This window comes from Phalacrocorax carbo, chromosome 3, assembly GCF_963921805.1.
Source record: "Phalacrocorax carbo chromosome 3, bPhaCar2.1, whole genome shotgun sequence".
In the NCBI taxonomy this organism is placed as follows: domain Eukaryota; kingdom Metazoa; phylum Chordata; class Aves; order Suliformes; family Phalacrocoracidae; genus Phalacrocorax; species Phalacrocorax carbo.
In genome coordinates this window covers 125,683,060-125,697,393 of record NC_087515.1, presented here as the reverse complement: position 1 = coordinate 125,697,393, position 14,334 = coordinate 125,683,060, and the positions used below count along the sequence as shown (strand labels likewise).

The 14,334-nt window shown below is 50.7% G+C and overlaps 1 protein-coding gene across 1 annotated transcript; it reads right to left on the bottom strand.

Annotated features, from left to right (window-relative positions):
• Nucleotides 1–11,385: 11,385 nt before the first annotated feature.
• LOC135312907 (gallinacin-13-like) lies at nt 11,386–13,646 on the bottom strand. The gene is made up of 2 exons (XM_064448652.1): nt 12,833–13,646; nt 11,386–11,658 (listed from the first exon to the last, which is right to left on the bottom strand). The coding sequence occupies exons 1-2, from the start codon at nt 12,891–12,893 to the stop codon at nt 11,537–11,539; spliced, it is 183 nt and encodes a 60-aa protein (XP_064304722.1). The 5' UTR covers nt 12,894–13,646; the 3' UTR covers nt 11,386–11,536.
• Between the last annotated feature and the right edge of the window lie 688 nt (nt 13,647–14,334).

The window sequence follows — 14,334 nt, the reverse complement described above, 5'->3', positions numbered from 1 at the left end:
GTATGCCAGGTCTGACACTTCTTCACTGCAGGAGAGCTTGTTGGGAATGTACTGATGGCCAAACTGGTCCCACGGCTTGTTTAGCTCAGTGCTCACTGGTCAGTGTTAAAAGCAAGGACTTAGTTATTTAAAAGCGTAGACACTTATTGTACAAGGGCACTTATTTAATTCACTCCTTAATAGGATGGATTATCCGTGTCCTGTCAAGGTACCCTGCCAACAGTGAGGGTCTGGTAGAAGATAACCCCAGAAGGGTCTTCCCTTGACCTCTTGGTCAATCCTTCAGATACACCAGAGGTAGAAGAGACCTGCAGGGTGACTGCATCGCCCGTGATGGGATGGGATGCAGCACACCTGCCTGCGCTGCCAGGCAAGGGATATGGGCACAGGAGCCCCAGCAGAATCATCTCAGTAACCTGCTCCAGGAGCCATCACTGATGGTGCTGGGGATGGAAACCAAAAGCCCAGTTGAGAGAGACAACCACGAGTGCTCAGGGAACTGGCTGACTTGGCCAGGGCTTGGCTGGTGTCCACCAATGGCAGAATCCATTCCTCTAATACTGAGGATGAGGGACATGGGCCAAAAAGAAAGAAGGTGAAGTATCTGTGGGTTGAATCCCTCCATCCATGACACAGGGTTGTCTTCCATTCCTCTCTTTTTGTTCCCTCATCTCTCTGGTGCAGGGTGGGCCATCATGCAGGGATAGAAGCTAGGTAATGGTAGACAAACTCCACTGGCATTTCTAGGCATGGTATGGGCAGCCTTGAGAAGAGGCGACAAAGGAAGAGTCTGGCCACAAGGCTTCTCTGCACACAGTCCATCTCATCCTACCACTAACATCAGTGATATGCTGAAGCTCAGCCTGTGCTCATGGCACTGCTATCAGGTCTCCAGCTGGAATCAGCGGGGCAGGGTTGGACCACAGGCACTTGGTGGAGAAGCCTTGCCACATCACGTGGAGAGAGCAATGAGGGAACCCCATGGGCTGTGTGATCCATCCCTTGGCATCCTGCTGCTGGTCTGGATGTCCCCAAGCACGGTCTAGAGATGGATACTATGAGTCCTCATCAGATGGGTCTGGCGGTGGACATGTGATCACATCATGGGCATGACATGGAGGGTAGGCTATGAGGAGGTGGTGCCTAGGATGGGCCATGACAAGGTAGAACCATGTTCCTAAATTACATCTAGTTAGCAAAAGAAAGGTGGCTCAGTGAGTTGGTGGTACATGGGCTGCATGAACCATCTACCCTTGTTTCGTTTCTAACATGAAAAGAAGAAAGTGAGTGACATACAACGCTCTGTTGCACTAGCACGGGGTGCCTTGGCCAAGGAGACCAGACCAGCTTCTCCAGACCAGCTTCTCCAGACCAGTTTCTCCAGGCCTGATCAGAAAGCCTTAGGAGGGAAGGGCAGGCTCCCCTATGGCCTGTTAGGTGGTGAAATGCCTCAAAAAAAAAGTCTGGCTAATTTTGCACATGAAAGTGGTAATGCCCAAAGCTGGGTCATTTCCAGGACTGTACTCCAGGAACTGCTGGGCCCAAGACTGGATTTGTCTCCTTTGCTGAGCCACTCAAAGGCCAACATCACTGGAAGAGAGGAGACAAGTGATAGCAGAAGCCAGCCCCTGAGGCATGGTCTGCTCCTTGCAGCGGCTTCGCTTCCTCCATACATAAGTAAAACGTAGCCAATCTCCAGCAACAACACTGTTACGAACATCATTGGGTTTGGGAGAGCACTTGGTAACCCATCACCTCCAGCTCTCCTACCGGCAGGCTGTGTGACCTCGGTCACATCACTGTATCCCCCCTCCCCTGCCTGCAAAGCTGGAGGTGAAGAGGGAGAAGAACAGGGGTCCACATCAGGTAGTGGTGACTGGGTTGTCCTCACTGAAGGGGTGGGGAGGACATTTTCTGAATGGAAATTTGTCGCCAGGTCCCTGCCTGGGTCAGTTATCTCTGCTCCTAATTTGGTTGGCAAGAAACAGCTGAGCATGTGCCAGATGTGGCTGTGGTGGGGGACAGAGGGGAGCTGGGGAGGCTCCTCTGCCATCAGAAAACTCGACCATGAGCCAAGGTCTCAGCTGGTGCCGGAGACAGCAGGGGTCCCCCAGAGATGGAGCCGGCCCCAGGGTGGGCACAGGGTGGCTGAGCTAAGTGGGATCGGTGACAGGCTGCACGAGTGACGATAAGAGCCGGGAAGCAGCAGCCAAACTCCCACGGTCTCTTCAGGCACGGCTGGGTACCCTGAGGACTGGCAGAGGGGGAGGCAGCCCAGGGGGACACCCCTGTGGACAGCTTTGAGGTGCCCCCACCTATGGGGGCTGCATGACCCCCACCGATCCATCTTCTCCAGGGAAGGAGAAGGGTGGGGAGGGAAACAGGTTTATCCGCAAGAAGGAAAGTTTAATGGTAAGAAGTGAAAATTGCTTTTTTAGTCTTGATTGTGGGGGCGGATAGTATATGGAGGCATTTTCTTGCTGAACGTTTTTGCTTTTCATTTTACACGTGTTAAAAAAAAATAACACAGGGTCACAGGAGGGAGTTTTAATCCTGTCAAAAATCACTTTCTTCAGAAACGATGTTTCTAACAGCCCATGTCCCAAAATAGCCTTTACTATTGTAAGATATTATAAAGATAATATTCTAAGATATTTCTTAAAAGTCTAATAAATGGTGTCTGACACCCTGGGACAGCTTCTTCAGCTTTCCCTAAAAGCAGCTGATCTAGACTGTCCTGGCTGGAGCAGGGGGTGAATCAGAGATCTGCTGAGGTCCCACCCAGCCTCAGTTACCCCATGTTTTCATGAGCTGTTCTCCAGCATTCATCTTTAGGACAGACATTTCTTTTTGCCCCCATCTTACAGATGGATAAACTGAGGCAGGAAAGCTTGCAAAGCCATTCGGAAGCAAGAGCGGAGACCAACTGTCCATGTACCTCGTCACATGCTGTAGGAAAAACTATCCTTAAGCTGAATAAGTGCCAAACCTTAAATAAGGTTGTTTCCACAGCAAGCCTTTACTGACCTCTTGTTTGCTGGGACACTGGCCCAGGCAGGCTCAGCCCAAAAAAAAACCCCACTGATTTTTTGATTCAGCATTTCTGTCACTGTTTGGGAGGAGCATCTGGCACAAGGGACATTTCTGGGCCAGTGAATTAATTCATCCAGACAGGCAACACCTTCTTGAAAGTAGATGTTGTTGGTAGCTGTTTTGCTGTGTGTGTCTGTTGACAGTGGGACTAAAGGAGTAAAAAAGATTTGGTTTAATCCTGGGATTCCTCAAGGGGGACAAACATCATGGGGAGGCTCTTTTCTGTTCCCCCCATGGCTCGTGCGAATGATTTCACTAGCTAATCAAGTGCATGGTTGAACGTTCATTTGGGGGCTGTCTCCTTCCAGAATTGTATCGCTGGGGTCGCCAGCGATGCCCTGTGTGACTTTGGCAAATCAATGACACAGGCACTCCCAACTCTCTGTATCACCACTGCCTATGGAGGGAAGAGGGAACCCTGTTTTTGCCCGTTGTTGTTTTGCATGCTGCAGAATTGGGTCTGCAGCCTCATAACCTCTTGCTGTGTGGTTGCCTGGTCCAAGCCAGGACGGGCCCACAAGGAGGGGTTCCCGAAAGGTTTTGTGGTGTGTGGATGCCTTGGCTTTACCATCTGTTACGTCAGGTTTTCCTGGCTAATGGAGGACCTTCTCCACATCCCTTAAAAGAAGCATATCTGTGTACTCACTGCCCTGTGGGAAAAAGGAAAGGTCTGCTAAGTCCCCCCTCCATCACTTTTGGCACCCTCCAGATGTTCACTGATACCTCTTGAGCTCAAAGGACAGTCCCAGGCACAGGGAGCAGAGCTGCTGGCTCAGGTAATGTGACCTTTGGGGACAGGTCACATAGACACATGAGCATGGCAGGTTGAAAAATATGATCTTTTCAAGGAAACAGGATTGCTCTTTTGCTACACACAAGAGGTGGCTTCTTGCTGATCCTGATGGTGTGTGGTGGTTTGTCCTCTGATGCTGGGCCGATATATTCCTATCCGGTTCCTATTTCCTTGTGCTGTTGTGTCTTGGTACATCAAGTTGGTCCATTCTTCACCTGCATTATCTAGCCCATGATCCCAGCAGTGGGGCCCTTACCTCCAGTACCATTAGCTCACCTTCCTTCCCTGGTGCAGACACAACCCCTCCAGAGCAGGTTCTCCCCGCTTTGGTGACCTACAAGCTGTGAAGACAGAGAACAGTGAAGAGAAGGGCAATGAGCACCTGGGCAAGGAAACAACTGGAGCTGTCTCTGACCTCTGTCACGCTGCACTCTGGCAGTCCAGATGAAATGCTCTTCTGCTGGATGGTCAGGTTTGGAAGACTTTCTGAGGGTCTAGGGAAAACCCTTCGCCCTTCAGTTGTCAGATGGTGAAAGGGCAATCTGAGCAGCACAAGGTTGACATGGATACATTGTGCTTATGTACAATGAATTTAAAAAAAAACCCAACCAAACAAGGCATCTTCTCCTTCCCCACTCTACTGGAGTATATCTGTGGGCCTTGCAACACCACCTTCCTTCACAAACCTCATTTCTCGGTCTAAGGATGACCACTGCCCTCATGACAGAATTACCGCCGCAGATTCATCCATGAGAAACCCACTCGTCTCTGTCAGAGAAGGTGTCCACACGTACTTTGAGATGCAATTTTCTCCCAGGATGGTCCAGCTGGTGCCCTGGGGGCTGGCGACGGCTGGTGGGGTGATTCTGCCTGTCTCTGAAGGCATTTTGAAGGCTTTCACCACGTGACTTTAGTGAGTGACAGGGCTGTTGTGGGGGATGATAATTGGATTAGCTCGAGCCAAAATTGCTTCTGCCTATGCTCAGCAAGACCTTGGTTCATCCCCCACTGTGAGAGCTCACAAAATGCAAGGGACCCTTTTCCAGCCCGTGCTTAACCCACTGCAGTCAGTCACCCCCAGGGGACTCTGCTGACGAACTGTGCTTGAAGACCATCAACTCCCAGCAGATAGCAGCTCCCCAAGCAACTGGCAGCCTGGGAGTGACGACGCTGATGGTGAAACCTCCCATGAATGACAGAAGCACAGCCGCCACCTCCCCACACCAGCAACCAGAAGTAATCACATCACTGAGCAGACAAAACATGCACGTTTTTCCCCTGCATGTGCCCCCATGTGTTTCCTCTCCATTGTGCTCAGTGTCAGGGGATGTCTGGTGCTCAGATAGGGCTGCCCCTAGACTGTGGACCATACGTTAAAGGATTTTATTGTCATCCAGCCCCATGCTTGGAAACACCAGTCTGGACAGTCCATAAGGCACTTAATGGGCAAATCCATAACTGTCCTCCTTAGGGAAATAAACCTACTGACATGGCAGCAGGGGGGACCTCAGCTTCATTCTGCTTTCAGAAATGGCTCCTTTGGGCAATTACCTCCCCATGGTCCCGAGACAGCATTGCCCAATATCTTGCCTTGAAGCAAAACCAGGGCAGAATTGTCTTGTGTTTTCCTTGCAAGCAGCAGCATGGCGGAGGAGGTTATTTAGTCTAGTTTTCTTTTTCATCTCAGGAAGTATATTTTATTTGAGGTGGCTGCTTCAAACAGCTGCTATGGGCAAAGCAGAAACCCAGCACCTGGGAGGAAAAGGTCTAATGGCAGACTTGGGGTATTCTTGAACTTGCCCACCCTGGAATAAATCTATTGGTTTCCAGAGCAAACCTACAGACCCCTTGAAATCAAACCTATACCCTCAGCCACTTGTCCTGCAGACCTCACCGAGACATGTTGCGATTGCAAGTACTGCCAACTCCAGACCTCTATCAGAAGGTTCACCAAGTCTTGTAGTTCCCTAAAGCCTTCCCATCATCCAGCTGCAGGTTTGGTTTTGCCCCACAGCTCCTTTAGCTGCAGAAATCTCACTGTTTCCTGGTGCCCCACAACCCTGGCATCAGGTCCTCCAGGCTGGGGATGGACTGCCAGGCCTGAAGAACCGTACCTTATTTCAGCTCCCTCTGTCTTCTCCGGATGAAGATGGAGAAAGCCGAGTTTCATGTTCTGCTCTGCAAAACAGGGTTGTGGGCCAAGACTCTGCCTTCCCAGCGCTCGATCGAAGTGACTACTGCAAAAACCCAGTGAGATGCAATGCATAGTTCACAACTGCAGCCACAGTGATGAGGTCCCTGTTGCTCTGTCCATGTCTGGTACATCTGAGTTTTTTGTTGTATTAATATCTTTCCTGCTGTCTGGAGCTTCCCCCAGTCCTGGGAAGGATCAGTCTGACACCAAGGAGGGATCCTAGCCCTTGGGGTCTTGCTAATGCAGCCAACGTCCTTGCAGAAGGTCTCTCCATTTGTATGTACACCCATATGAATTGAGATGTGTTTTCAGGAAGAGTGTTTTCGGACCTTATCCAAGGAATTTAGGACTGTCTCTACTGGGCCAAGGTGCTGTAGATCTGACACAACTGCTTTGCCAACACATTCCTCCAAAAACCTGTTTTTCCTTTCCTTCTTTCATAGGTCTGGGGAGCATAGGGTGGGTGGAGGATGGGGTGGGTGGGCATTTATGCCCATGCACCTCCCCTCCTTCTCCCATCCTCCCAACCACCCACCCCAGCCCCTTCCCCGCTTCTCAGCAATGATAAGCTCGCCCATGGAAAAAATGTTGTCACACATATCTTACTTCCAGTGTGTGGGAGTTGCTGATAGTGGCACAAAGATCTGGACAATAAAGCCTCCTGACAGCTTTTGTGTCCATCCCAGGCATGGGGACCTGGTCCTGGAAGAAGGGCTGAGCCCTTGCAGGGCTTGGGGAAGGGTCCTGCAAGTGGTGGCCCTGGGGAGGAGGATGGAGATGGGAAAGAGCTCATTCACCCTCTCTCATCTGGAGTGCAAAGCCTTTCCCCTGCACTCTCCCCAAACCCAGCATTGCCTCGCATTCCTGGGGCATCTCCAGACCAGGAGCCACAACCTTTTGGCTGCAGGTGGCTTTACCGGCATGCTGGGGAGCAGCCCGGCAGCTGCTCGCCGACCTGTTTGTTTTGGAGCATCCCCACCAGCCAGCACTCCCTCCCCGGGGAAAGGCGGGCTGTGTTGCTCCAGCACTGCTGTTCTTCTGTGTGGGGCTGCCGAAAGAGCCCAGAGCACCTCGCCAGGAGGGTGAAGTCATTTATTTATGCCTAGAAAAAAAATGATTTTTATTACACAGCCTCTGAGACGTTAGGGCTGACCGGCTGCCAGGCTTTTGCTCTGACGTGGACAGCCGAGGTCAGCACAGGGCAGTCCCAGTGGTTGCGTCTTTTCTTAGCCCCCTTGTAGGGGCGTACAAACAGGACATCGATTTATTAATGCAAAAAACATTGCCAAGGTTTTGCTGGCAGAGGTTCATTTGACCAACAGAAGCGTCTCCACTGTGGCGGGTCACCCTGGGCTCCCTTCGCCCATCCACGGAGATAAGAAAACCCTGGTAAGACATAATTTCTTGCTGCACAAAGCCTGTTCCTCTGTCTCTCAAGGGAGCCACGGAGGCCAGGGGGATGGAGACCTGTGCTTTGTAGATGTTCAGGTCACTTACCCAATGCAAAGGCTTGGCTCTGCCTGGGATGAGAGGGGGTCTTCTTAAACAGGGCTTAGGTGTGAAAGAGTCCCTGAAGGTGACCCTAATTTTATAGCACTCCTAGTTTTTCAGAGGCTATTTTTTCACTGTAATTACAAGTGAGAATGATTTTTACAGAAAATCTTATTTTTTTTTTTCAAAGCATAAAAAAAAAATCAGTTTTATGACTTTTCCAGCCAGAAAGAGAACCTCTCAGTGTTTACATTTCTGCCCCATGCCTCAGGGGCTGTTGTTCCTGTCTCCAGTGTCTCCATTTTCCTCTAGAGCACTGGTCTCCAAAATGGGGTATGAGCAAGACAATCCATTGGGGTGGGGGAGGAAAATAGTCTTTGTACCATTGATAAATAATATAAAATAGAATAAAAATATTAAAAGACCACTGCCGTAGGGAATGGTTTCTCTCCTTGGGTTGCAGCTCCCATGTCCCACAAGGCTTTTCTGTCCTGAGGGCTGTTTTGCAGGTGATAGGAAGCACACTTTGTTTCTAGGTTTAGCCAAAAATACTTCATTCTTTTTTGATCAAACCACATTACTGGGGGAGAGAAGAAAAAAAGGGGGTGCCTTTTGGGGTTATTGCTGTTTTACAGAGAGTGAAGGTTTTCCTTTCGAAGCTGGGGAAAGATTGCCAAAAATATTTAGAGGAGAACCAATGCTCCATCTCAAAACCATTTCCGTGGTACATTTGTAGCCAGCCCTGCTTGAGGTCACTCCTGACCCCAAGCTTTGGGTAAGGGGCAGATGGATTCACCTCCCTTCCTCTGCCCTGGCCTCCTCATTTGATGGCAAGGGGGATCTTTTAACCCTTTGCAGACGGTCACACAGGATTTTCCAGGTGGCCTGTCTGGGATGTGAGAGGTTAAACTCTCCCAGGCTTTAGCAGAAGCAAAGCTGGGTGACAGCATCGCCCTTGACTCCGGCTGGGCTGCAGCACAGAGGCGCTTTCTTCTCTCTGTAGTGGCTGATAGCTGGCTCCATCCTGCTGGGAGCAATTTCCCTCTGCAGCTCCTGCCAGCAAGCAAACACACACACATATATATCCACGTGTACACCCAGGCATGCATGCTGGCTGCTCACAAGGCTCTCATTCAGGGGCTCCCCACCTCCTTTCTTTTGCAGCCTGTCCCCGAGATGTCATCCTGCCCCTGATAAGGTGCAGAGGCTGCTGCGAAAGGAAAGCTTCCCCTTGCTCCCGGCGCCAGGCTGGGTAGAGGCAGACATGTCTAACCCTAGCCTTCTCCGGCAGCGGCCAAAAACAGATGACATCACCCTCTCATCTCCTGTTGTCCCCCCCCACCCCAGCATCCCTATCAGCCCCATGGAGAGTCGCGTGCATGGAGGAGTGAGGAGGAAGAGGGAAGGTGGAGGGGGGAGGAGGGAGGAGGTCAGAAAAAAGGAGGGAAGACGAAGGCTGGAGCTGCAAGTTGGTTACTTTGGCAAAAAGACAAAGTTCTGCAAAACTTCACCGGCTAGACTTCAAAAAGGTGGAAAAACTGGAGGCTCATTTCTGGCAGGTCTTGTTATCAAGGGGAGCCTTATCTGCTCGATGGGACTGATGGCTCGAGCGAGCCGGAGTGGCTGCTAACCTCTGGCTGAGCTTTCCGAGGCCCCCGAGAAGCTGGACCATCACTCAACGGAGAGGAGCAGCATCCAGGAGAGGGGACTGCGTGAAGGCACTGCCGCTGTGTTTGCAGCCTGCGGGGTGAGAGAAGCAAGGATGGGACCATCCCCAGACTGGGAGCCCATTTCCTCACTGGTTTAATTCACAGTGGTAGAAGGAGCGGGGGCTCTCTCCCTGCTCAAAGTCCAGACAGGGATGGGACAGATCTCCACTGGGTGTCAACCAGCACAGTTGGGTCACTGGTTTTACTGGTTTCCCTCTGTTTCCTCCAGAACAAGACTGGTCCCTCTGGGGTAGATAGTGGAGTGGGTTTAGGTTAAAGCCAAGTGTGTAGCTGGGTGTTTTGCAGTACAAGAAAGCTTTTGGGAGAGAATTTTGGCCACGTCCTTTCTCATACGTCCCACATACCACGCTGGGTGTTTTCCAGAGGTGAACCTTCCAGCTTTTCTCTCAAGGAGACTTTAATATCCCTTCATGCCCTCTCTCTCATCATGCCTACTGGACATCTCTATTCTTGCTCACCACACACCCCCTCTTTTCCTAGGTGAGGACCTGCTCCTGGGGTCCTGCTCCAGAGCACATTGTGGTGGGCAGTTCCCCTTCCTTCTTAGCACCACAGCCAACAACATTTACTCCCTGGTGAGTAGCTGGTGTCAATGAGCTTGGCCTTGGCCCATTCCCACTCATAATTCCACCCAATAGATCAGTATATGCAGGAAATGAGACAGTGATGCCCCTCATGTAATGTTGGGATATGGTTTGACATACAGGAGTTTATCACCTTTCACTTCTCAGAATACTTTGCATGGATGAGGAACAGGTGAAACTGTCCCCAGGCTTTTAGCCTCTGCCAGCTGGTCCAGGCATGACCCTGGCATGGCTCAGGGGACAGCGTACGCCAGATGGTCTTCCTACCAGGCAGTTTCCATGCAGGCATCAAGCATAGGGGTGGAAAGCTTTTCCCTTCCCTTCCCTTCCCTTCCCTTCCCTTCCCTTCCCTTCCCTTCCCTTCCCTTCCCTTCCCTTCCCAAGGCATCTGGGACTGAATTTCTCCTCCTTGCATGTCCCCCTCCTCACCAAGCAGCCGCTGCTCGGTGCTGTGCCAGGCCCTGGGGTGACAGTGATGGTTGTGCATGGTGACATGCATCCCAAGCCTCCCTTTTTGGGGGGTGCCAGGGGAAGAGGGGTTTGGAGGGATGGTCCCCAGCCTGGGCGGTGCTTTGCTGGCCCTGATATCTCCTTCTCCTGCTCCACAGGCATGTTCATAATTTCCTCTCTGCAAGAATTTTCTTCCTTTTTTCCCCACTAAGAAAACAGCGTTTTTTCAGCTATTTTATACCCACCCCAAAAGCAAGTGCTTCGTACACATCAGCGTTCAGAGCCTGTCCAAAGCCAGGTTGGACGCTTTCATCCTCTTTCATCCTGCCCCCAGACCCACAGCCACACTCAGTCTGGGGTATCCCTTGCCAGCAACTAGCCGTGAGGCAAGAAAAGTTCCTTTTGCTTTTCTCAACATCCTTACGAGCAGTTTATATTTTTATTTAAACCTCGCACTGTGCAAGTCAGATTTCACATGAGAATTGCTCCGTGCAGAAGCGGCGCAGATGCAGAGCCCACCACGCTCACTGTGTGACCACCGGGTGAATCCTTTTGCCCATGGGAGTGGGATTTCTCCATTTCACCCACTTTTACCTCCTCTCAGAGGTGGATAATGTGAGCCATCCGCCCAGGTTCACCTTGTCCTTGTTATGGGGGAGGAAAAGGGACTTCCGGAGGGCAAAGCATACCTCTGCCTTGGTTCCATCTCCATGAAGAGGATGGATTCTGCTGTGGTGTCTTCTGTAGATGGATAGGGCAAGAGGTAGAGACTGAAAAAGGCTGTGACAGAGACAGAGATAGGGGTACGGGCTAGAAGAGAGGCTTCATAACTGCTTGGACAAGCCCAGCAGGTCCCTCTCTTGCTGCCACACTGGAAGGGCACGGTTGTCCCCTTGGTCCTGTGCCACATCTGCCAGCCTTGTGCAGGTGTTTTGGGAACTCCAGTCCATCTCAAGCAGCTCTAAATGTGGAAAATGCATCAAACCCCAAGCGTTAGGCAGGATGGTCCATCTCAGAGGGAAAGACAGCTGCACTCTGGACCCAGAAGGATATATAAAACCGACAGGTTTATTGGTGATGGACAAACCAAGCTGTGAGTGTAGATGAGGTGTCTGAGAGCAGATCCTACATGCAGTCGTGGTCACAGGGTCACTGGGCTGGTCCCCCTAGGATGCCGAGGTCCTTCCCAGCGTGGCCCTTCTCATCGGCAGCAGCGCAGGCGGCCGTTGCTGCAGCTCCCTTCCCAGCGCTCCATGTGGAAGCAAAGCCTCCGGCAGTGGCCATGGTTGCTTCTGCACTGCTGGCTGTCTGGAAGACCTCTTGCTGCGGGGGAAAACAGGATGGGAGACCTTCTTAGGGGAGACTTGGGAACCCACTCAGAGCCCTGCTGGTGTCACTGGCTGAGCAATGAAATGGTTGCAGTTGGCATCAGGGAAATTCAGCTGGTTTCATGGTGAAGATCAGATGTGCTTGGAAGGAGCACCTCCCTCCAGCAAGCACTGGGAGTCTCTTAACAAGCAACCCAGGCAAGACAACCGGTTTTGGGTTGGATCAGTTAGGTTAGATGAGTTAGGTGAGGTGGATCCCTTGGGCAACATCAAAAGTCAGAGTGTCTTTTTGGAAGAGGTGTTTTATCTATTGGTTTGTTTGGGGGGTTTTGTGATTGTAGGTTCCTTGGTGTTTTGGGAGGGGGGTTGTTTATTTTTTTAAATCTTCCTGTTTTGATGAAAAGGGCATGTTCTGCTTCTCTTTACACACAGCAGGAACAGCAAGTTTGGGGTTTCTGGAGGGATACACTGGTGGATATCCACCATCAGTGGAATGGACAAACCCTTCTTTCTCCTCCCTGTATCCCTAGGACTTAAGTTAACTAAATGAGAGCATAAACAGGCTAACCAAGTAAATCTCCTCTTCTTGGTTATCAGGTTTGTTTTCTGTGAAAGTTATGCCACCATAGTCCTAGTAACACCGTAGTGACCTTACAGCTGAATGAAACCTGAATTCCTAACATAGATATGCAAGCAACCAGTGAAAAAACCCAGCCAGGGGAGATTTTTCTGATAAAACAGAATCCCAGAAGAAAACAGACAAAAAAAACCCCAAACCCAACAAAAAAAACCCAAACTATTGGTCTTTCCCCCCACTTTTTTCCCCCTGAAAAATGCTTTTTGATTTTCTGGGGTTCTCCTTGGTTGTGGAAGATGAGGCTTATATCTTGGCCAGGAGCAGAGCTCAGACTCCTGGGTTAGGCTTAGCATTTCTGGGTGGTTTTTGAGGTGATAGAGAGGAGTCTGTGAACCTGGGACACTTGTACCCAGGAACTTCACGGAGACCATTTCAGAAGAAATTTGTTCCTTGGAAGCCAGAGTGAGGTCAGCCTCAACTTGACTTGGTTTCACTTGAAGGCCCTGTCTTGTCCTTTTCTATCTCAGAGTAGGAACCTGACTTTTCTCTCTCCACAGTCCTGCAGAAACCCCTGTGAGCATTTTGTCCTTACCGGGAACGTCCTGGAGGAGGAGAATGACAATGACTGCAAAGAGCAGCTGGAGGATCCGCATAGCTGAACGTGAGTGGGGGTTCCACCACAAGGAAGAGTGAAGGACCTTAAAGAGTTGGAGAAGCGTGAAATCCTGGATTTATAGTGCCCAGGGGTTGTGTAATGCTCCTGGAGTGGAGGGAACTTTGTCAATCTCAGATGCATTTCAACATGACAGCAAACAGTTGCACTGGGATGTGCCCGCTCTTGGACACATGATGTTACAGGGAAAAAAAAGGGGGGGGGGCGAAATAAGGAAAAAAAAAAAGGAAAAGAAAAAAAAAAGCAGGGTTTTGTCAACAAATTACACTAAGCACTGGGGAGTCTGCTACTGCTTGCTGCTGGAGACAGGATGTTGGGGCTGACCCAGTCTGGCTCTTCTTGTGTTTGTAGGCTCAAGCATGTGATGTTAAAATCCCACCCAAGTATTTGCAGTATCAAAGTCTGTTTTGGTTTGGTTTTTTTTTTTTTATTTCCAGCTCCCAGTCTCTGCGTTTAGCACTGACACATTCAAGAGTGAGAAAATCCAGAGTCTCCTCCTCACCACTCCACAGCACACAAAGTTGGCTTGAAAATCATGAGATCCTTAAAAGTCAAAGGTCTGTTTGGATTTCCCAACTTCTAGGGTGCAAAGAGATGTTTTGCCAAGGTTTAGTTTACAACTGTCAAGAAAAGTGGCAATTTAGCATCTTATTCATTTATGTATTTATTAAATATGAAGCTGGGATACCTCCCTGTAATTATCAGGAGCAGGAGTGTTAGGAAAGCCTGTGTATTACAGCTGTCCCAAGAAAGCTGGCAGGCTCTCTGGTTTGTACTGGTTCTCCAGGTCAGTTCCAGGAAATCATTGGAGGTGGGACCCGAGTTTCAACTTTGGAAAGCACCACAAAGCAAATAATGAGTAGAAATCTCCCTCAACCAACAACAAATAGAGGAAGAGGAAATAAAAACTTTATAAAGGTTTCTTTTTATAGCAGTGATGCAGCAGAGGGCATCACCAAGTCTTCCACTGGCTCAACAACAGAGCTCAGAGGGTTGTGATCAATGGGGCAGAGTCTGGCTGGAGGCCTGTCACTCGTGGTGTTCCCCGGGGATCTGTGCTGGGTCCAGTCCTGTTCAACATATTCATCAATGACCTGGACGATGGGACAGAGCGTAACCTCAGCAAGTTCACTGACGATCCCAAGCTGGGAGGGGCGGCTGATGCACCAGAGGCTGGGCTGGCATCCAGCGAGAGCTGGCCAGGCTGGAGAGCTGGGCCCGGGGGAGCCTCAGGGAATTCAACCAGAGCCAGTGCAAGGTCCTGCCCCTGGGGAGGAACAGCCCCCCGCACCAGCACAGGCTGGGGGGGACCTGCTGGAGAGCGGCTCTGCTGAGAGGCCCTGGGGGTGCTGGGGGGCAGCGAGGTGACCCTGAGCCAGCACCGGGCCCTTGGGGCCAAGGGGGTCAGCGGTGTCCTGGGG